The sequence below is a fragment of the Copadichromis virginalis genome, linkage group LG5 (genome assembly GCF_057382275.1).
Source record: "Copadichromis virginalis isolate Kocher_CV1m ecotype Utaka linkage group LG5, C_Virginalis_male_GT1.1, whole genome shotgun sequence".
NCBI classification, from domain to species: Eukaryota; Metazoa; Chordata; class Actinopteri; order Cichliformes; family Cichlidae; genus Copadichromis; species Copadichromis virginalis.
The window spans coordinates 12,152,506-12,175,885 of NC_140622.1; the positions used below are offsets into that span (position 1 = coordinate 12,152,506).

Below are 23,380 nucleotides of genomic sequence, written 5' to 3' on the forward strand. Positions count from 1 at the left end.
TAATATGTCAGGAATACTGAACATTTTACAAATGAGTAGATATATTTCCTCTTTGGTTGATATCCTTACTTTGAGCACTGTCTGATGCATGTAAAGATTATACCAGTGCACCTAACTGACTCCATGTGGGTTTTAAGACTTTGTGTGAGCGGCAGAAGATTTCTTGCAAATCTCACAAAAGATTTCCTTATAATAATATAGAAAAAGCTTACTCTTGTAAACTAAAAGTAGATTTTGGGTAAAAAGATCTGGTGTTCTTCCTGGTGGGTGCTGTCATACTCAATGAATATCAGAGGATTCCAGCTTATGCATATGCAACCTGGTTCCCAGAGTTTCCTGTATTGGAGAGATTTTCCCTTCTGAATTCCTCATGAGTGGATGCTGTGAAATACAATGACAGCGCAACAGGTTTTGTCATCATATTGCTTGAAAGGAATACTTTCACAAATGTATGTGCTCCACAGAACAATGACCCAGAGGCACGCCTCCACTGAGACCAGGTCTGATGGGGCACTGGTGAACAGTAGATGTATCAGGCCACTGCTGGATTTTTTTCCCCATATTTCTTCAGGACAACCTTTTGATACTGTTCATCAGCTGTAGATAGAGTTTTAGGCCTGCCACTTCATTTTTCCTCCAGTTGTTTGTTTTTTGTAACGAACACATTGCACACCATTTCAAGACATACAAAATTTGGGAATGTCAAAATAAAATTTTATGTCTGTAAAACTATTAAGTTTGGCATTTTTCATAGGAAATTTTTCATAGAAACAAAGTGTCTAAAGATGTGTTTTAAAATTGGTTCTCTGCTGAGTTGTCTGTTATTTGTAGGCACAACATTCCTCTGAAAATGTTCTATTACAAGGACTGGACTGAAAATGGGTGAAAAAAAATAAATGAATAAACCAAAGAACAACAAAAAAAAAAAAGAATATGAGTGGTGGCTCGAGACTTTTGCACAAAATGTTAGGCCCAGGAAGCGAAACAACCAGACGGAAGCACTGTTTGATACTTAGTTACAAGCACACAAAAGGTTTTTTTCTCTCTTCCTTTATTGTTAAAACTTTTAATTTGTTGTGAGAGGACAAAGTTTTGACTTCAATACCAGAACTTTAAAAAACATTACCAAATGAACACAGGTCATACTTTATCCAAATATTTTTGTTTCAGTTATTGCTTTACTTCCCTGCTTTGTGTTAATACTGTACAAATTTAATCAGCCATCTGTGAGGTTAAAAAGAAAAGTCTCCATCTTTACAGTTAATAGTCCCAACAACCCTAAGCTTAACTGATCAAACAGGAAGGTTGTAAATAGTGATCAAAGATAGTTATATGGAAGAAAGACCCAAACGTCTGTTTCAATAACTCAAGTCAAAGTCCGCTCTTCACTCAGGTGTTAACATCTGTGTTGCAGGCAGAGATCTACTAAGGAGAGGGTGTAATCTATGAAGACGAAGCTGAATTCGGACTTTTCCCCTCCTCTGTCTTTGCGGACATGGCTCTGCGCTTGACTGTATTGGTGTGCGTTTCCTCGCTGTCTGACCCAACAACAGGAGTGTCTTCCCCGTTGACATTCATGGTCTGGCTGTCAGAGGAAGAATTTGAAGATGTGGAGGACATGCGGGACTTGGCGTCAAGACTTTCAAGGACATGTCGAAACAGTCCATTACTGATTGCTTCCTCATTGTGGTTGTTATTTCCTAGGACGTCAGAGAAAAACACTGTTAGCGATGCAGCTGTGCCGCTGTGCATTTATTAAGGTTCTGTTCTTTACCTGGCAGCGGGGAAGTCAGCATTCCTTCTTCTCCTACGGAACTGAAAAAGACATCCAAACCCTCCTGGTCAGAGATGTCAATCAGCTCCATTTGATCCAACAAGTCCACATTCACCTCCATAGAAGAGATGCTGCCAATAGGAGCTGCAGTAAGAAGAGAAACAACAGTATGAAAATACTATTGTGCATTTATATGGCACATTTTCATGCATAAACACCAACAGTTCAACTCACGTCTTCTGTAATCTTTGATACAAAGGTGTGCCGAGGAAAGGTAGACGTCCACATCGTGCTGGAAGACCTCCTCAAAGAAACGCTGTCTCTCTCTCAGCTTGAGCTGCTGTGCTGCGTCCACATCTGGGAGCCGCTGACTGCGCTCGCTCTCCGCTGGCAATCACAAGAGAAGAAGAGGAACTCAGACACCAGCTCAGCTGAAGTTTTCACCGCATCCCTGGATTTATAGAGCGCTTTTCTACTCTCCCAGAGCATTCAAAGCACTTTATACAACACGCCCATTCATACAATGATACAAACACTATTTCTATGCAGAAGTGCTTTCTATCTAACATTCATACACATTCATACTTCAATGGATGAATCAGAGAGCAACTTGTGGTTAGCATCTTGCCCAAAGATATTTGGCATGCAGACTCAAACCACCAACCTTCCAATTAGTAGACCAGCTCCACCTCCTGAGCTACAGCCACCTGTCATTTGGAGGCTGGGCCAGTTGAGGCCTCCACCACAGCAGGGTGGAGTTCACAAACTAGTTCTTTCACTCTGATGGTGCATGTGGTGGTCAGTAAGACCATCTCAAGCTAAGGATTGTTTAGCTTGAGAGCCATTATACATGTACTCAGGGGTCAATGTTGGTAGCCAGTAGGTGGAGACATTAATCCACACGAGAACTGTGAAGCAGAAGGATTTCTGTCTTTCAACTTTCAATAGTTAGATTATCTGTTACAAAGGTACAAGAAACCCCAATGAAAGTAACTATACAATAAAAAACTATACAATTAATCTGTGCTGATTGGAAAGGGAAGAAATTAGCAGAATTTTTCATTACCTCCTGTTTAAGATTTTATGTCTCAGATTACACACCTAAGATTTATTCATGAAAATGAAGAAATTAAGAATGTGAAACTAGTATGAATGTTGTTCATAAGGAAAGAATGATGCAAAATAGATCTCCCATATATAATCTGTATAATGTCTGTAGTTCTGTTTTAAGTTAATGGTGCAAGAACAACACCGGTTTAAGCTTTGTGCTTCACACAGTCACTAAAAGGTGGCAGAGCTGCTATACATGTGGAGAGGCCTGGGATCAAACAGTCAACATACTCTGAGCCAAAGTCCAATACTCAAACATGTCTCATTTGAATAAAGATGTGCTTTTTATATACCATTTTTAGCATGCTAACTGTATCTACTTTAGCAGAAACTTTATTTATGTTCTTTTAGATGAATCGTATATTACAGCCAAATGAAAATCTAAAAGTACAGCAAACTAGATTCTGTTTAAAGCAGTGATTCATATCATTTTATCAGTTTCTGTTATAAAGAAAAAAAAAAATCAAAGTGGCAGCCCTACTCTTTGATCAAACTAAGTTTAGAAGCAAGCTGTGGAACATTTGAAATCCTTTATCAACTTTATTAACTTGATATTTACTAGTCAAATGTAAGCAGAAGCCCTTAAGTAGCTTCAGTTTATCATCATAGCCCACCAACCTGATGTAATGTTAAAGTGATTGCTACTATAGCTATCTATTTCTGTATAAAGATCTATATCTCTCTATATATAGAGTTTTTAGTATGTAATATATCTAAAGCTGTCAGGAGGAGGAGGGGCGAAAACCCTGGAAGGAAGGAAGGAAGGAAGGAAGGAAGGAAGGAAACAAGGAAGAAAGAAAGGAAGGAATAGTGTAAGTATCAGAACGCATGACTTCGAAGGAAAAAATATATTAGACAAAAAAAAAAAAAAAAAAAAGCTGAAATGAGCGTGTAGAGGCGTGTAGATATCTTGGTTGTGTCTAAGTAATCGATCACTATATACTATACTATATACACTATATACTGTAACAGAAAAACAGACCAAAAATGTTCGATGCTTAGTAAAGACTCTGGATTCGTGATTCCTTGTAAGCTTTTACTGTGTAGCTGAGCAGACGTCACATCCAAGCAGCTTGACTCCAGGGGTGGAGACCTGGTGCTGTGTTAGACATTTTTTACTGTGTGGATGCGCAGTGCGCTATTCACTTAGAACCGGTATTGGAAACCCCCATTATTCAACAACACTAGTCAGATATTCTACAAACAAAACAAAACAAAAAAAATGCAGAGGCAATTAAGATGAAAGTCATTTAGCATTTCTAAACACCAGGAAAGAGCTGGATGAGACGATGGACACCGGTCACATGTTTGGATGCTAAATATGCATTTGGAGCCAACAGAAGACTGAGGGGAACATTTCACCTGGCCACAGATACTTATGAGATTGTTACTCCTTTTCCTCCTACTAGACTCAGAGAGAAAAGATGAAAGCATGTGTTCTACGTGTCATCACTTACTCTCAGCGTGCATATAGTAGTATGTTGTAATCATTAGAGCAGTGTCTGAATTTTGAGGAGCTCTTACAACTTGCAGGCAGGGGATTGAGCTAATTGGATGAGGCTTTCAAGCCATGTCCAAACTGGAAGTAATGTGAAGATTAGCTGGTCTTTGTTGAGATCAGCAGTCACAGCAGCTCTATAATTACACAGGCAAGTGATGGAGAACAGAAAGACAATGTTCTCAGGATGTTTACCAGGAAAAGGGGTAAAAAAAAAAAAATTTAAAAAAAAATCTTTCTCTGGCAATGTGAGGAGACTATCTTTGCCAAAAATGTCCTCATTATGAACTATAAAGACTTGTTGCATAATCACTTTAAATCCCCAAACTGCAGCACAAGCCTAAAAGCAGCAACAGGTTGCCTTCTTTGGAGTGCTGTCTCAGCGCAGTGCCCCCCATGAGTCACATCTGTGGTGGCAGAACGACACGAGCCTGTCACTGCAGCTCGTCTCTGGCCCTCTTTGATAGAGTCCCTCCTGGGTACAGTGGCCGGGCTTGGCTTTGGGATCAGACAGGCAGACAGCTTTGGAAAACAGGAAGAAGACCATTCAAACCGCAGAGTGATGCTGACAGCACCTACGGTGTGTGGGTGTAGACACAGAACCCAGAAATAAAGAAAGGACTCTCCACAGCCTGAAAAAATTTCTAAACAAACTGGCAACAGAAAGCTAACAACATTAGCACAGGTGTTTGGAACGAGCATTCATCTCATTTTTACTTTTACATCAAGAGATCAGTTACATTTTTATGCCTTATTAATGTTTTTCAGAAGGTGAGAATTTGTTCAAACATCCAAAACCCCACTGACCAAGAGCCTGACGTGAGAAGGAGAACCCAATGATGATCATTTCCTTAAACTTTGGAAAGTTCATCCAGGGCCAGTAAACAATAATGATCATTCTGGTGATCTGCAACCCTGAATTGGACAGGTGAAAAAGAATGTATGGGCATTATTTTTATTATTATAGTTAGTACAGCTGGTACAGACACGACACCTCTTTCCTGAAGCTTTCAAAACTTTTTTTTTTCACATCGGCGCATCAGTCACTCTTGCAGCGTTTTGCCTTTCCAGCATTTCTGTCTTCATAGAGACGTTTGAGGTCGTGGGTCTGTGATGCTCTCTTCGCACTGCACTGTTGCACAATCAGGAATGCCTTTGTCCTCAGAGCCTTAAGGAAAGCAAAGGGAGCTGAGCTGACGAAGCAAGATGTCTGTCACAATTAGGCACTGCTTGTCTGATATGTGTGTGTGTAAAAAGAGACCCTTATTTAATGTGACCGGCTGAGGACATCATGTGGGATGAAACACTTGATTTGTGCTGGCTGAACGATAATGAGAGCTTACAGAAAATAAACAGCATCTTTGGAGGCTGGGACAAAATTTCACTTTCCATGACAGGCAACAGGTTTAAGCAAACTGCCTATCCTGGAGGTTTTTTTCCTACTCTGTTAAGCACTGATTGATCACAGCATTGATTGTTTCTACTTAAAGGCTGAGGCACACGGAGAGCTAAAGGTTAGCTACAGATGTATATCCCCACATTGATTTTGCTTCACTCCTCCTGGTTCTTTTTCCTGCTGGGTAACCTTGATCAGTGGGCTTCGGTAGCCGCAGATGACCTAGTGACCTCTGCAAATACTCACACAGGGAAATCCTCGAAAGAAAACCATGGCCATGGTGTCCAGGTTACATATCAAGTCTAATTCATCAATTCATTCACAAGCCAAAGTATTTAGTTTCATATGCGGGAGGAAATAATTATTTGTTCTCTAATTTTTATGGTAGTTTTATTTTAATGGAGAGAGACAGAATATCAACATAAACATTTAGGGGGGAAAAAGAGAAACAAACCAAAACACATTATATAACAGCTATAAATTAATTTGCATGTCATTGAGTGAAATATGTATTAGAGCCACACCCTTTATAGAAACTCTCCAAATTCTTTCAGTTTCTTGGCTGCAGAAACTGAAAGAAAGCTTCAGCTCCCTCCACAGATTCTCTACAGGACTGAGGTTTGAAGACTGGCTAGACCACTACATGACTTTAATGTGATTCGTCTTTAGCAATTGTTGGCTTGGTGGATCACTGTCATGCTGAAAGACCCATCTTCAGTGTTCTAGCTGAGAGAAAGAGCTTCTCATCCAAGATTTTATAGCAGGTGGCTGCATCCATCGGCCCCTCAATACAATGAAGTTGTCTTGTACCCTTATTAGAAAAACAGCCCCAGAGCATAATGTTCCCACCTCTACTCTGCATTTCTCTTCATGCAAACACAGCAAGTCGAGATCATTAACAAGCTCCTCCTGTAGTTTTGATCCACCACCTTCCTCATGAATATGATCACCCTGTGTGGTAAGATCTTGCATAGATCGCCAGACCAAGTATGCTTGATGGTGATTTTAGATTCCTTCAATTTCCAAATGATCCAAATGATGAAGAAACGTACAAATTCAGTACGGGATCAATTAATTACTTCTCCCTCTGTACCACAATATGTTTGAAGTTCCTGCTGCTGAATGAGGCAACATGCATTAAACTGTCATTTATTTCCTTTTCTCATCCTTCGGTGGCATTTCTGATTTTTTTCTGCCTATTTTGATCTCTTCTTTGCTCCTTCCTCCTATCTTACTGTATGGCTTTTTTAAAATCCTGTTCTATCTCAATTTCTTTCTTTAAGCCATACTATTACTTTAAGAATTCGGTTCAGTTTTCCTTTCTCCATCGTTGTCCAGTATACCATTCTTTCTGTTTCTCTCCTCATGTCTCTCCCCTCTGTCCTTCCAGTCACCCCCCTCCTTCCTTCCTGTCAGTGCCCTGGGACTTGAGGAAGAAAAGGTCATAGACCAGGGCTCAAGACCAGCTGGGCATGCAGAATGACTGGAACAGACAGAAGGATGAAGAAAGAGGGAGCGTGCTGGACATGTCCGTGTACTGCTCTGGCTTCCCACATAAACACAAACTCAGATCCTCCGCTCAGGCGGCAGTGGGAGAAAGAGTCCATTCAAATTCAGACAAAAGCAGCAATGTAAGAGAATGGGGCGGGCCTGTACTCCTTAGACATGATTCCACTTACAGGAAATCACTTTAGAAATTAGGCTAATTCATCTTATAAAGCCAATGAAAAACTGTCATCAGAAAGCTAGGAAAAAAAGATGCAACTGTAAGGACTCAAGTACCTGCATAAAGTTTTGTTAGACTTCCGAGGAAAAAAATGTGTTATTATATCCTAATGAAGCAGACTCAACAAAACACATCCAGAGTATGCTCTACTTTGTTCTACTCGACAAACTGAACAAAACAGGGCACTATGCGAGTGCATAAATGCATAAAGAAAAAAGAAAATCGGGTCAATCTTTGTATCTATTTAGCATCTGCATGCCACGTGCCTCGTTCCCCTGTGATGTTCTCAAGGACAGGACTTTGTAATGGCAGTTTACTGCACAAATAGTAGAGGCAACACATTGATCTGGAGGCTAAATGAAGGGATAGGAGGGTTCGCTGTCGCCTGGAGGCTGCCATTAGCCCATCACTGTTCTAAATGAAAATGTGAGCTCACAGGCAGGGGAAGGTCAGAGCAGAGGAAACAGGCCTCCCGAGACAATCCAGTTGTAGGAGCAGCACGAGCTACAACGTTTCAGTAAACAGCAGCTAAACAGAAAGCAGGAGAGAACCACATTTTCCTCTTCTGCTTTGATTATAGAGCAGTTTGCCAAACACTTGGATTGATTCCATTCAGCCAAGCCGAGGCTTTTTTTCTGAGAAGCGTTTTCCTTTTACAAACAGCTTGTAATATTGCCATTTAAATGGCTCTAGCGGTGGTACCTACCCTCAGCCCTCTGGCTCCTTAAATGAAAGTAGCAGACTGCAGTAGAAAAGCAAAAGAATTCAAATAACAGCTCTTGGCTCCGTTTCTGCCTCCCTCAAACACACTGTGCAATTGTAGTTTATCTACAAACGAGAGGGGTGACGACCATGTACTTCTAAACCGTGGGACAGATGTGAGGTAACACTTGTTTGGTCTGAGGCAACACTTAAAGACTGGCTGCCTTTTCCACCCAGACACACTTTAGCTTATCAGAGGAGAGAGATTTTATTTCACATGGACCGGTTCCCGACTGCGACAAGAGAGAAAGAGCGAGGGAGCAGAAGCAGAGGATGTAAACACATAAAGAAGGCAGAAAGCGAGAGGGAGAAAAGGTCAGGGAGGCTGAAAGGCTAAAACTGAGAAGTGGGCTGTCTAAAGAAAAATGTGTTATATGATGGAAAGGGGTAGATAAAAGTAAGTTAAAGCAAGAGTTCGGTTTGTAGAGATGAAGAGACACAGGAAGTAATAGCTGGGCTCATTAGTTGTTATTTTTACTGATAGTCTCTTCCGACAGAGCAGTAATCTTAACAGCATCAGTGGGTTGTTCACAGTGCAGAGCTGGTCATTAGTGGATCAGTGTCTGTGGTAATTAATGGTGACTCAGTGGCTGGCTACAGGTAGATTTACCCTAACAGTGAGAGCAGTGAAGCAGTCTGAAATTACAACACAAGTATACAACTAACATTAAAAACATCTCGTTGTGCTTCTTCTTATCCTGATCAGAGCATACTGGTGGTCCCAGCAAAGTGTGAATCGCTGCGGTTTATGAAAACATTGCACTTTCCTTCCAAAAGTGCCTTGAACTGAAGTGGAACAACAACCAAAATGGAGAACAACAACACGGAGGCTGTGCAGTGTCTGCTTTACCTCTCAAATTATTTTGGGTTTTTCACACGGTTTTCTTTTTCCTCCTACAAGAAAGTGACATTTATTAGACTCCAGATGCAAGAGCAGTGAATTATTTATAAGTGTTGTTGATGTGTGTTTGCATGTCTGCTGGGTGCATGAGTGTGTCTTCATCCCAGGACAAAACAGTGTCCAGCACCATCCACCAACAATGACATCAGTGTTAACCCTCTCCTTCCTTCCCCTTTTTTGTAAACCCACAATAGGACTGTTTGTAGGTCAGTGCCCTGACCCACTGCCCTCCATACGTCCACCAGCAGACTGCCGCGAGTTCTGATCGACACAATGGGCTTCAGCGGATGACAAAGTACTGATGTACCCAGAACATTTACAAATCCTCTTATTCAAAATCACTCTTGATGAACAACACAGTGTTCAATTACTTAACCCAACCAGTCAATAATGCACAAATCTCTGTTGAGTGCAGCGGCAAATTACACGGTCTTACACTGAAGTAAACAGTATTAATGAGTTTGTTCCGCTTGTTAGAGGCAAAGTGTATGTAGAGTGACTGTCAACAGCCTGAATCAGGGCACGGCAACATAGCTGAGCTCAGAAAACAGACACTTTTTAAAAATCTGATAATTAAATCTGTAGGCACGCTCTGAAATATTTTGGGTACATCATCATCGTCATCCTGAACTCTTTTTCTGTCTTTATTAAAACATTGAGCGACGCTTCTTCTTTCAGTCACCTTAACACTACTCTCTTTTCTTCTTGTAAAGTCTCACCGCCTCTCCTCATTTTTGTGAGGAAGGTTTGAAGCAATTTTCATCTCAGCCGGGAGAATTGTAAGAATGTTTGGTTAAACCAAACAGTCTCTCAGACACGGCTCGTCTGTTTGTTGAGACTCAGACAGGGTGGCCTGCAGTTTCTGTATAAACTATGAAAAAAGTCAGTGCGGCGTTATCTTGATGTACTGAGCACCAACTGCTGTACGGATCCAATCATTGCCTTTTTTGCACACTTGTTAAAGAATTCATGCAAGTTTTCTCACTATTTTAGTATTTAAGCTTTAACCCTTTGCAGACAAAAGCTGCACAAAAGGCATTCACGCAAGTGCTGATTTACATCATGTAAACTTTTGGCTCCTTTATCTGGAGCCTGGAAAGGAAACAGCTTTGGAGAGATTTCCTGGTCTACTGCACTTCAACCAAGCCGTGGGTGACATCTCCCACCAGCTTTGGGAAATCTTACCCAGGACATGGGAAGAACCAGACACTCATCTCACAGAAGTGATAGCCTGAAAACCACTGCCGTCCAGAACCACTGACACTGACTGAGGGCACATGTTGGGAGCCAAATATTTTTTAAATAGGTCTCATCTGTCGTTACATAGTATTATTTAAGAAATGGCACTTGAAGAGCTGAAAGCGATATCACACTTGAGGTCTTCTGTTGTCCTTACTGTCAGCACCGCTCTGATTATCTTTGGCATGAGGCCGAACACCAACACTGACAGCTATACTGATGCTCACTAATGCCAATAATTAATCAGCAAATCACATGACAGAAAGTCAAAGCATTTAGGCGTACGGACATGGTCAGGAGGATCTGCTCAAGTTTAAGCAACAGACTGGGAAGAAAAGATGATTCAAGCTACTTTGAATATGGTTACGAGATATACGAGATGGGCTTGTCTGACTGCTTCAAAAACGGCTGGGATTTTACAGAGCATATTCCAAAAAGGAAAAATAATCGCTAGAACTGACGCTGTCTGATGGCAATTTTGTGGTTTGGTGGAATGGGAGAAACACGTCACAGAGGTGTCGTCCTATTGTGCCTTGTCTTTTTATATATCTATGACTAAGTCCAATATTCACAGTGTTTTTGCTCTGTATTTGGAGTCCACCACCATATTTTAGTGATTAACACACACTTAACACGTGAAAGATCCCGTGTTTGAGACCAGGAGGAGGTACAAATCCCCGGGGGGGGGGTTTGCATCGGAAACACCATCTGGTGTAAAAAGCTGCCAAATCAAAACATGTGGCTCCATCGGCCCCTTGTGAATAGAAAAGAAAAGCAGCAATTTGGAATCCACCACCTATCGGAGGAAACATCTCATTCTTCAGATGCTAAAATCTTAGCTGACATCCAGTAGCAAATGTTGTCATTTGAGGCAGCGCAGTTAGCAAACAGTCAGTGTTTAAAGCAAGGATAAGGACTGAGCGATTCATTTATTTTATGCTGTGGTTCTTAATTTGTGGATTAAACAGTCAATAGAATGTCAGGAAACTACAAAAACATGGCCATTACACAGTAAACCATTAGGGAAATTCAAACTCAGTTTTGTGTTCAATCTCTCAGTCTGGTATGGTAACCAGTCTGGTTTGGCAAACAGGAACAAACTGAACAGGAGTGTCAGACCGGCCGGAAAAAAATCACTGGTCGACAACAAACTTCGTTAGATAAGCTGTATCATCATGCCATCTTAAGGAAAGCTCAGTCTTTGTTGCTGACCGAAAACACCCCCTTTGTTTTTTAACTAATGTCCTCAGGATGACATCAGGATGCCTCTCGCTAGCAAAAAGGTGCACAAAGGATCAAGTGTGCCAAAAGCAATTAGCACTGTATACTGAATAATCTGATGCTGTAATGTTTTCTATAGTTGTACATCAGCTTTATATATGGATATGTAAGAATGTGGGCTGATAACTACTAATAACTAGCTTGGCTAATCTAACCAGTGGGCCTGGGGGCTGAACCAAAGCAGTGATGTGAATGTCACCTTCTCTGTGTGATATTTTCTGAGAACCATCTCATACCATAAAAGGCCATCAGATCCACTTTAATTTTCTTTTGGTGTGAATTTGTTTTCTCTCAGTGACAAACTGTTGCTGTTGTTGTGTGAGTGGCTCTGAACCCTGGAGGGATACACAAAATGCTGTTGAGCTGAAAAGTAAGGAGATGGATTTGTTGGAGAACTAATTAACGGCGCTGGTCTGTATCCTCAGGGCTACGGGGCTTACGCTAAATTAATGGGAACCGTTCAGACATCCGTGTTTTGTATAATCACGCGCTAACACTCAAAAACATTCAATTAGCTTAAAGCACCGACATGCCAAGAAGCATTGTTTGCAGCAGAATAATCAGTGTATTCGCAACATGAGAGCTCTTCTCACATTAGTGAGTAGGGCTGCCACGATTTGTCGACTAGTCACGATTACGTCGACTATCAAAATCGTCGACGACTGATTTAATAGTCGACGCGTCGTTTGAAGCTTTGTAAGATCACAAAAGACGCAGGAATAATAGCAGGATTTAAGAGTGTAATAACGGACTGAAACAGAAGATGGCAGCATTGCATGTACAAGGATGTCAGCTACCGTTAAACCCCGAAGAAGAAGAAGAAGCAGCTGTGTCCCAGAATTCATAGCGCGGCCCAGCGCAGTTTCCAACAATGGCGGCAGCTGGTTAGTTTTAATGTTACTCTTATTATTCTTTCTGGGTCACAAAATAAACGTTTAACATATTTTCAGGCGAGAATGTAGCTGTGTAAACCTCAAATATCTGCTCAGTTTATCAGGACACCACATATTTTCAAAAGCGCTCCGACGTTTTCGGAGACATCTGTTACCCACTAGCTCGTTAGGGAGCCGGGGGCTAGGCTCACTAGCGCCGTGAGAACACCGGACTCCCCGCAAATCGTTTTCAAACCCACCGCCGTCTTTCGCTACTCAGGTTAAATATATATGAGTCACTTAGATAACTTAAAATGTTATTGTTTGGCTTTTTTTAGTATTTTATTTGTTCCTGAGTAAATCAGTTTGTCTGAGATTAAAGTTATAGTTTTTACACAGCTGAATAAACGTCAAGCGTCAAGCAGACAGCTGATTATCAGAAGTGTGAGATGCTCCAGAATATACTCCAGTGTCCTGTTATATTTTAGATAGCAAGGAGTTTATTAAACTTCACCGAAACAATCCGCAAATTTCATTAAAATTTAATAAACTATCATCTTGTCTTTATTTTTAGTTAGCACAGACCTTAAACACTTAAAGCTGTAAGCTAATGATAGTTATATAAGAGCAGATGCTGCTGGTGCAATAAGCTGTAGTTTTGCGTCCAATGGATGATGATCTGATTAGTCGACTAATCGCAAAAATAATCGGTGACTAGTCGACTATCAAAATAATCGTTTGTGGCAGCCCTATTAGTGAGCAATGAGTCTTATTTGAGAATAATAACACGGTATTACGAGTGCCTCGCTTTGTAGCGTCTGAATCTTGAAAAAAGGAAACGCTCTTATTGGTGCATTAGCCTCGATTTATCAGTGCGATCCAGACTTAAGCAATAATTAAACCAAACTCAAGTCAGTTTGGTCCCAGTGACCTACGAGAGCAGCCAGCAGAAAGTTATTATTAAACCCATTTATGTGGACATAGATTCTGAAGTGTGAAATAAGGTGATTCTAGGGCCACGGCTATAAAGTGTGTCAGTGAGTTCTGCTACTACACTGGAATAGACAGAGAGCATTTCCCTATAGACTCACCAGCTGGTCATTATGAAACGCTATCACAGAGATGTGTAAACATGTCCCAATCTCAATTCCATCACTCTAGGCAGGTTAGCATCCCCAGCCATATACGTGATATTCAACAGTGCTCTCATACGTAAACATTTAATTGTAGCTGTCAACAATTTTCTGCATAATAGAGGTTGTTCAGTGTAGTGCCACTTTCCCTTCTAGCTTAGATGCTAAGCTCCATTAGATAGCAGGGCAGCAAAGCAGAGACAGGTGTGCGTACTGTTTGAATCCCTCAGAGAGTAAACAATTAATGAAACACACAGTACATGATAAGGATTTCGTTTTTACTCCTCTAATTTGCTTATTAAAGAGCATCAACCTCCTCCATCTTATCTGGGTCGTGCCCAAGGGGACCGAGCTATGAAACATGGAGTATAGAAACAATTTCCTTTTTCAGCCTCCACATTTCTGTCTGCAGCATGCTCTCAACAGCTGGTCAATCCCTCACTTCACAGCACAACCCACAAAAAAAAAAGAAAAAGAAAAATCAGAATGTGATAAAGCGGGGCCGGGTCAGAGCAACAGATGGGAGACGTCTTCTCTGGAGTTACGGCCCTGATCCTTTTTAGCCTCGTGAAATCACTGATCTCTTTGGGACTAATTCAATTTCGGATCCTATCTGGGTTGGTGTGTCCGTGAAACAAGCTGCAGACTCTGTGGCAGTGAGTCAACTCTGATGAGATCTGCAGGCGCAATCCCATTAGAAATAAGAGATCTTTGTCCGGGGCTGTGTGGTGGCCCCAATCCAAGGCTGCCTCAGTGTGTGTGTGTGTGTGTGTGTGTGTTTGTGTGTGGGAATGCATCCCTGTTCTTGTGCATAGAGAGTGCGACCTATTCTTTTGGTATTAGTGGACCATTACTCAGGGTGATGATTCAACATTCCTGACTGATTTTTGGCTGGCACAGCACTTGGACAAGTCACTTCGGACAGCATCACAACAGCAGATACTTAACCCATAGCCAGACCTATCCCACAAGCTTTCCTATTATATCTCACACACACACACACACACACACACACACACACACACACACACACACACACACACACACACACACACAATGGTAAGAGAGCTCTAAATCAATTTATGATGATACTTTAATTTCTTATTTACAAATCTAGATTAAAAGATGGACTTTTAAAGACCTGGCGGCACATCACATAACCAACAAATCTGGGAAAAGCACAAGAGACAAGCAAGCCTACCAAATATGGAGAGGAACCCTTTTTTCTCTCATGCCCTGCATTTTTGTATCTAAAAATAAAAAAAAACGTGTTACTGGAGCAAACCTCTGGTCAAAATATTACCACCTGACCTGAAAGCTGATGTTCTGCAAAGAATAAGAGAATAAATAATAAAAGCACTTACAGGGTAGGCGTTTGTTGTGCAGGTTGGCTGACGAGGAGCTCATGTTAACTGGAAAGTTGTCAGAAACAGGTTGAGGCGCTGAGGATGACGGGTATGCGGTGGCTGGTCAGCCTTGTGACAGTTCAGCACAGAGCCAGGGGAGCATCTCCCACCTCTTCAGTTCTCACTCAGACTGCTCCGAAGTGACTGATGCGGGACTGCTGCCACCCTGCCGCTCACTTCCTCCTTCCTCCCCCAGTGGACTCTGAGAACCACTTGGACGAGATCAAGACAGCGGCTTTGTTAGGACGACCAGCTGACCAATGACAGGGCGGAAGGAGGAGCTGGCAGAGACGGAGAGAGCGAGGAGGCTTATTGAGAAGCGGGAAGGAGGGATTTTTATGTAACGGAGTGGAAAATACCGAGGAGAGACAGGCTCATGCCTTTTGTTATTTTTGGTCCTCTTACACCCCCTCCCTCCCCCTCGCCTCCTCCCTGTCTGCCTCTTGTTCCCTGTCGCGCTTTTATTTTATTTTATTTATTTATTTAAACCTGACTGCTTCACCTTAAGAGTCAGAGGGAGAGTTACAAAAAGTTCCTTAATAACTGTTTTTATGGACAAATTCAACGCTTTAGAAAGAATATTTTGTTCTCTATCAGTAATACTTTTTAAACTTAATAATGATGATAATTATGAGGATGATAATAATAAAAAGAAGAATGGTGATGATAATAATAATTATAGTTTTCAAGTGGCAAAAAAAGGACAGGTAGCAGTGTGAGAGAAAACCATCACCCAGCACTATGTCTGATCGTTTGTGTGTCCTGAGCACCGTCTAGTGGCCAAGAGGCGTCAGTTCCATGTTCTCTAAGCAGGACTTGCTGATTATACAATATTTGCATGCAGAGGCTTCGAGCAGCATTACATCACTGCCTCCCCCCCCCCCCCCCCTCTCTTTTTTTTCCAAAACACAGCATCGCACTTGAAAGTGGCTTTTAAACAGTGTCTGGTTTCAGATGCAAGCAGGAAAAGATACCGATGTGAGTCATTGCAAGAATCTGTACAACAAGAATCAGCACAATAGAAGCCGACTTGCTGATCATCCACAGAAAGCAAACAAACAAACGAGAACATTATCAAAAGAAAAAATATATAAACATATGTCTGGTCTGCATAGGTAGATAACAAACAGATATATTTAAACAAAAACAAAAAAAGATATTTCAGTCATGCGTGAATCGTGCAAAGGCATGACATTTGTGAAAACTGCAAACCTCTAACTCCCTGTGCACAAGCATGGAAACTTTCACTACTGAAAGTCACACTTGGTGTCTGTGCCAAGCGCTAAACTGAAACTGTAAATACAAGCTGTAGATGTAGCAGTTGGGAAGTAGTGGGAGTCATTGGCGATTTCTATCAATAAAAACATTTCTTTTCTAAATGTCAGTGGTTGTGGTGGTTTAGCCTGAATATGCTGGTTGTGGCAAAGGTATGCAATGCAATCGCTTAACATGCTGTGAACTTTCTCTTTGTGTGTGCGTATGTGCGTACACCAGTGGATTACAAAAAAAAAGAAGAAGAAAAATCAAAAGAGAGGCAGATACAGAAAGCGAGAGTGGGCAGAGGAAGCATGATGTGACTCAAAGTAAGAAATCCTCTTCACCACAAACTGAATTACGCGTAGGCTTTCCCATGACTGGGGGTTCACCTGCTGAGGCCCTGCAAAAAAATAAAATACAATCAGTAGCTGGGACCCAGGCTGCTGTGTTGCTGAGGCAGCCGTACATCAAAAGCCGTGTCCTCTTTCTTGTGTTTTAAAGTCAGATGAGAAAGCAGAATGTTTCCCACACGACAACCAACTGTTATGATACTGTTTTCCAGAGGGTTAGCATGTGTGCTTAAGGCTGAATCTCTGAATACTTTAGTCAAGATAAAAAAAGAACAGGAAGTGAGAAACAGGAAGAATTAACAGCAAGGCAAGACTTTGTGTTCTCAGATTTCTGTTTTGTGGGCTCTTTTTTGTCGTATTTGCTTGTATGTGCATGTGTGTGTGTGTGTGTGTGTGTGTGTGTGTGTGTGTGTGTGTGTGTGTGTGTGTGTGTGTGTGTGTGTGAGCATGCCCAGGCTAAAGCTATGGTTTCCCGCCCTCACTCCACCAGGCAAAGCGCCAAAGCCATCAGGCAGTCATACGCCTACCATCAGCTGAGGAGTTGCACAGCAGTCTCATTTCTAATTATACACCCAACAACAGAGAGAGAGGGAGACAGAGAGCGAGCCACAGAGTGAGGGAGAGGGAGCGCGTGGAACATGGAGAGGAAGGATGATTACAAATGGAAGAGAAGCTAAAAGTGCCACTCGGCAGCAAACACAGGGTGAGCAAGTTCAGGTGTGAGAGACTGAGAGAGAGGGAGGGAGAGGCATGAAATCAGTCTGAGAAAGGTTAAGGGCTGACTGACTGGCTGAGCAGAGTGGGAGTGTAAAATGTAAAAGCGAGTAGGAGGGAAGAGAGAGAGAGAGAGGGGGGAGAAGAGAAAAGAAGAGAGGAGAAAGAAGAGAGGAGTGTGTGTCTAATAGACAGTCTGTTGAGCTTGTCTGGATGCCTCTGTTCACTCTGCTCCGTTTGGCTTTTTTCCTCCCCCAGCCTGCGAGGACGACACAAGACAGACAGGTGTGTGTGCGTGAGTGTGTGTGTGTGTGTGTGTGCGTGTGTGTTTGTGGAAAGTCGGCGCTCCTGTTGGACCTGAACATGGATGGATATTCTCTGTGAAGATGGATGCACAGGCAGACACAAATGGATGAATGGAAAAACATGCAAGTAAGTGTATCATCCTTAGATAATCTTTTTTTTGAAGGAGATGATTTTGTGCTCTGAATGCATGTCTGAGAAACTCTTTGCTTGAACTGGTTACAGAGGTTAAACCTGATTATATTCAGTTTCACAGAAAGAAAGCATCGAGCAAACTAAGCGCAATATTGCCACTACTGATATGCAAACAGTACTGACCTCGGCGCAGATTATCTCGACCATAAAGGCATCAAACACACTAAATGCTGCTGTGTATACATTTCATTTCCATAGATTAGCAACCTGTAGTGATCACGATCGCCTCATATGGTCACTGAGCATGGAGAAACTGTCATGAGCAGGCCTGTCGGACGCACGATCTGATTGTACCTGTGTAGGTCACTGTGAGTGAGTGGCCCACACCTCGATTCCATTTGAATTAATTTACATTCACACTGCAAGCGTTTAGCTGACAAATAGTTACCTATTTATGCGTCCTGATATAACGCCGGGTGCTCGCACAGGAATGTCGCTGTGTGGGTGTCGTCTGATACCACACGCGCACACAGATACGCGCACACATAACAGAGAAGCAGCTTTATGTCAGAGACGTGACTGTCAAGATGAGTGAAAGAAGTTCTTTCAGCGGCGGCGCTCAGCTTTGATGATGACATAATGAGATGAGCTTTGCATTGGCAGGCTGTAAAAGTCCTCTGCTGTCCTTTACCTCCCTGCATCACTTTATGCATATATATATATATATATATATGAAAGAGCATGTCTGCAGCGTCTTGAAACTGGTGTGTGTCTGGCCACAGACTGCTTATATTTAGCCCACCTCAGTGAGCTGACTCACAACTGTGCATGCACGTAAGAAGGATGATAGGGTTTCTGTAGGTGCTGGAGGGGGTTCTCTTCATTATGAGAAACATGCAAGCTTGGTCTGTGTGTTTAACATCCCTCTCACATTTAGTCACTTAACACACATATTTTCCTCATCATTGTTGACCGACCTTATTAACCTCAAAGTTTACTGTGTTACTGATAAAATCTAACCCCTGAGTTTACACCCACCACTAACATTTTGCTCTGCCTCGTCTCCGCTACACTCATGCCTCCACCAAGCACAGTGTACAGCACTTTGTAACCATAGTAACTTTTTCTTTCTTTTTTTTTTTTTTTTTTTTACAAAGGAGCTGGTAGGTGTCCATCAAACTTAGCCCTGTCAATATGGCAATTGGTGGTTGGAAAGCTGTAATTTGAAGCTGATGGAGGAGTTTTTGTTCAGATGTGGAAGGATATTCACAGGCACTGATCTCACCATGTTGTACTTTTGCGGGAGGGGAGAGAGGGAAAGTTCTGTGAATTTTTCAGAGACAGGGGAAACACCAGAGTAAGAGAGACTCTACGAAGGCAAATTCAGTTATTTTCTCCAGCTTGACAACTTGTCTGTGGGGATATGAAGTGCATTAGTAACTGTTTCTCCTGCTGTTCAGATTGTGGCGACCTTGGATCGGCGACAGTTGCCAAGAGACTAATGGAGCCCGTGTCACATGATCACAACGCCACCTGTAGTTCTTCGGGAGTGTCGGTGTGAGTGACGATCAGCTCGAGCCCATGAGCTTCACAACAAACTCGGCTCTGGTCCCGGGTAGGGACAGCCTCCCGCTCAAGAAGAGGGACCAAAGACCAAGCTCGCCACTTCAGCAGCAGCAGCAACAGCAGTGCGATGCTGCAAACTTTAAGGCGCCATACCCTTACAAGAGCCACACCGAACTCACCACAAAGCACACTGGCCCATTCCAGCCCGTGCCGAGACGGGTTACTGCCCTGTACCAGCCCTGGATGCACACACCCACACCTAACAGGTCCAAACCGCAGATTCTTTCTGCATTCAGGGAGCATCATGGCTGGGCAGAGTGGAGAGAGTTCAACCCCTTGCACCCTGGATGGGACTTTCCTAACCACTATCAGCACCAAAGCCACATATCTGGCACACCTGCACTCCACCCAGGCCATCCGTACTATCCTTCCAGATTCAACGCTGTCTCCCTGGAGGGTTTCCACAGAGCGAGTGGAGCGTACAGCTGGGAGAAGCACAAGACTTCAAGAGAGAAGAGTTTGAGCGCAGAGAGGCAGACCTACAGCAGGCATAAAGGTCCATACATGAGGAGAGGAGAGAGAAAAACAGAGTATTTTCCCAGGGTCGAAAGGGCAAGTACTTCACCTTTGAGCACAAGCCTACCTCACTCTCCCCGTGAGAACCCCAAACTTCGACCTGATTTGTCGCACAGATCAACAAAGGCTGCCTCTATTTCAGGACATTCCGTCATGCAAGTTTCCCCAAACAACTCCAAAAGCGCTGGCGGCTTCACGAAGGAGGACGCTTCCACGAGGCCCTCCTCTGAGCATGTTTCCTCCTCCACCGCCTCTCCTAACAGTTTCCCCTGGCTCCTCCCTCACTTTGTGGCCGGTTCTCTGATTGAGCTCAGGGATGGGCGGCTGAGGAGGGTAGAGCACCTGCAAACTGAAGACTTCCTGCTTGGCTCACTGGCCTGTCCAGACCTGCGCCTGAGCTGCTGCACGGTGCAGAGTATCTCCCCTTCAACTTCCTCGTCCTCAATCTCCCGCCTCCTCATCATGCTTCATGACCAGCAGAGCCAGGTGAAAGAAATTCCCACTGTGGTGTTAATATTCATAGCACACATTATTGTTACTATTCTTTTAACGTAGTATTCCCACCAAAAAGAGCATCTGGATCTCGTGGTTAGATGGTGTAAAAAACATTAATTTATTGACTTCTGCTCAAAAGCTCTAAACCATTATTTTATTTTTTATGGTATTTATGATGCTTTTTAGCCGCTATTCTCAGACCTAATGGTATTTACAATCCAGAACAGCTGCTATCCTTACACCAGACATACATTAGAGTACATTCCTGTGTTACCTGGTTACATGCATCACTGTCTTCCTAAACACACTCACGTACATAAAAGATAATAACTGAACTTAGTGAAATTTTTAAATGGCAAATTCAAATGCATGAATAGCTTGAATTAAAGGTGTAATGCATGTGCATCCCAAGCTTATCCTCCATGCCATGGCGCTCCATTATCGCCAAGAAAACTGTTAGCAACACCTTGAGTGCGCTGTGGGATTTGCAATAAAATACTACAGGCTGTGAAAAATACTAGCATAGAAAGCTTGTATTAATCTGAAGCTGAAAATAGTCAGGAGCATTTGCACTTCCTGTATCTGTGTCTTCTGCAAAACACTGCAGCAGCCAGCTGTTTTGGGAAATAAAGCAGCTTTTTTATAAGATGGAGCTGTATGTCTGTTGCTATTTTTGTGGCCGCCTTCAGTAGTAATTTTAAGGCCAAAGGAGAGTGCTGCAAACAGGGAAATGATCTGAGTTTGTTGGCAGTTAAGAAAAGAAGATATCCAGTAAGATCTGCCTCATGCCTGAAAGCCATTTTTTCTTTAGGTTCTGCAATGTTTAGCACAAGATGAAGAAAAATCTATAATTGGGTCAATTAAAAGGTGTGTACTTACCTGCAGAAAATTCAATCAGTATATTCTTGCTTTTAAACCTGATGGTGTAACAAGTGAATTTTTGTATGCATAAAAACCTGAAATCCATGTGTACTGTTAATTCTATCTCCTTGCTGTTACATGAACTATGAATAGATCCACCATAATGGAACAACACCACCCTCTAGTGAGCAAACGTCTAAGCCGTGCTTGTCTCACAGCTTCCTCTGTATGCATCTGTCTGCCTCCTGCAGGAGCTGGTGGATGTGTATGTGGAGTACCCGTTCTTCGTGCGTGGGCGCGGCTGGTCTTCCTGCAGCCCTCAGAGGACTGCCCGCATCTGCGGCCTGCAGTGCCACCAGCTCAGCGTAGGGGATGTCTGCCTGGCTCTCACACCTGTATTAGCTCCCCAGGCTCCACAGCCAGCCACATCGGAGCCAAAAACCTCACCCGAGAAGTTAGAAGAGGAAGGGTGTGAGCCCCTAAAAGCAACACATCCACAATCTGGCCCGAGCACACTGCTTCCCACAAGGCCAGGGGAACAAGCACTGGAGCCGAAGAGGGGTGCAGAGGCGGTCCGCAGGAGGCACTTCTCAGCCCCTGAGCTGAGAGGTCCAGGAACTAATTGCATGTAGTGAACAGTGGCTGTTTCATTTGCAGGGAGCTAGCTGGTTGCTTTTCAGCTCTTTTCTAATCAGCCTGTATTTACTGTCATTCTACCTCCTGAATCATATTTCTGTGCTTGACTGTCGGTATGATGATTGTATCTAAGGAGGAACCGCTTAAAGAGGAAAGATTAACTCTCAGGATCCCCCGGAGGTGTGATAACACATGCTGTATTTGTCAAGGTTAGTCAGGGATCACACGCTGACAACATGAATCGTGTCAGAGCTCGACATTGCATCTGCTGTAAGCCTACACAAAGTCTGCAGCAGCACATAATTCAGATCTTATACGCAAGAACTCAGGCTATGTGACACGTTTTCTTTTTGAAATGTAGAACCAAAGTGTAAAATTTGTGTTGCCACATAAAACCGCTTCAGTAACAATGCGTTTGAGGGAAACCCTGTTAGTTCAAAGGACAGCGTGTTTGAGTTTTTGGCTCTGATGTAAGTGTTCATATTATTATTTCTAGCAGTTCTGACTAAATCAGCCCACGTTCCTTGAAAAGCACAAAAAAATACTCCCTCAGGTCTTCGCTGCTCATGATAGTTTCTCTCTTTCCTGCCTGGTATTATGTAAGAGTTCTTTGTGATCACAAAAGGAAACTTCGCTCCGAATTGGAAACTGGATACTTTAACCAATTTGACAATTTCAGATTTACAACGAACGGGATTTTTTTCGCTACATGAGAAGGATTTCATTTTACGCTTCTACCTCTATTTCTTCGATAACAGGTCTAACCTGTGCTTTTAAAAGCGTGGGCTGTGATGTGTGAGTGTAATATGCTACGTTAGAGGCACAAAGCTTCTCGGTGATGTCGGTATAAATGCCTTTTTTTTAAATGCCTGGATATATTGTATTGTGCATATGCTGTGCTTTCTTTTTTGTACTGATGTTCCTTTTTGAATGTGTCCCACTGTTAAGAGTGGGCATGAAAAAGACTGGAAAGTGTGCGTGTACACGGCTCGCCTAACAGTTCATTTTAAGTGAATAGGATGATCTTTAAATGTAGAGTTAATAATAATAATGGCAGAGTTATTGGACACAAGGTGCTGTAGGTGAAGCAAAGCTGAAGAAATAAATATTCCATGTGTTAACTGTGCAGCCCATTCAGTACTTACAGAGGAGGCGTTTACAAGCCAAACATGCGAATAATACTTCTGCTGAGAAAATGTTTGAGGAAAAAAAAAAAAAAAGGAAATCTTGGTTAGACTTTCTTAATGCGATAAAATATACAGTCCGGCTGCAGCTCTGCTCTGACACCAGACAAAGTGTGGATAGAGCAGATGGAGGAGTGATGTTGGATTTCGTAGCAGGTCGTGTGGATTGAACAGGTTAGCAGTCAGAGCCTTCATTGACCAGCCT

General features: G+C 42.6%; 2 protein-coding genes across 2 annotated transcripts; one reads left to right on the forward strand and one right to left on the reverse strand.

The window, feature by feature from the left end:
- Window positions 1-1,086: 1,086 nt before the first annotated feature.
- Window positions 1,087-15,368, reverse strand: LOC146708998 (dysbindin). The gene is made up of 4 exons (XM_085455948.1): window positions 15,057-15,368; window positions 2,009-2,161; window positions 1,775-1,918; window positions 1,087-1,700 (listed from the first exon to the last, which is right to left on the reverse strand). Exons 1-4 carry the CDS (start codon window positions 15,097-15,099, stop codon window positions 1,444-1,446), a joined length of 597 nt encoding a protein of 198 aa, XP_085312074.1. The 5' UTR covers window positions 15,100-15,368; the 3' UTR covers window positions 1,087-1,443.
- A 1,837-nt stretch (window positions 15,369-17,205) lies between these two features.
- LOC146708999 (uncharacterized) lies at window positions 17,206-22,857 on the forward strand. Its single transcript, XM_085455950.1, has 4 exons — window positions 17,206-17,408; window positions 17,678-17,851; window positions 19,318-20,485; window positions 21,607-22,857. Exons 3-4 carry the CDS (start codon window positions 19,439-19,441, stop codon window positions 21,985-21,987), a joined length of 1,428 nt encoding a protein of 475 aa, XP_085312076.1. The 5' UTR covers window positions 17,206-17,408; window positions 17,678-17,851; window positions 19,318-19,438; the 3' UTR covers window positions 21,988-22,857.
- Window positions 22,858-23,380: the final 523 nt, after the last annotated feature.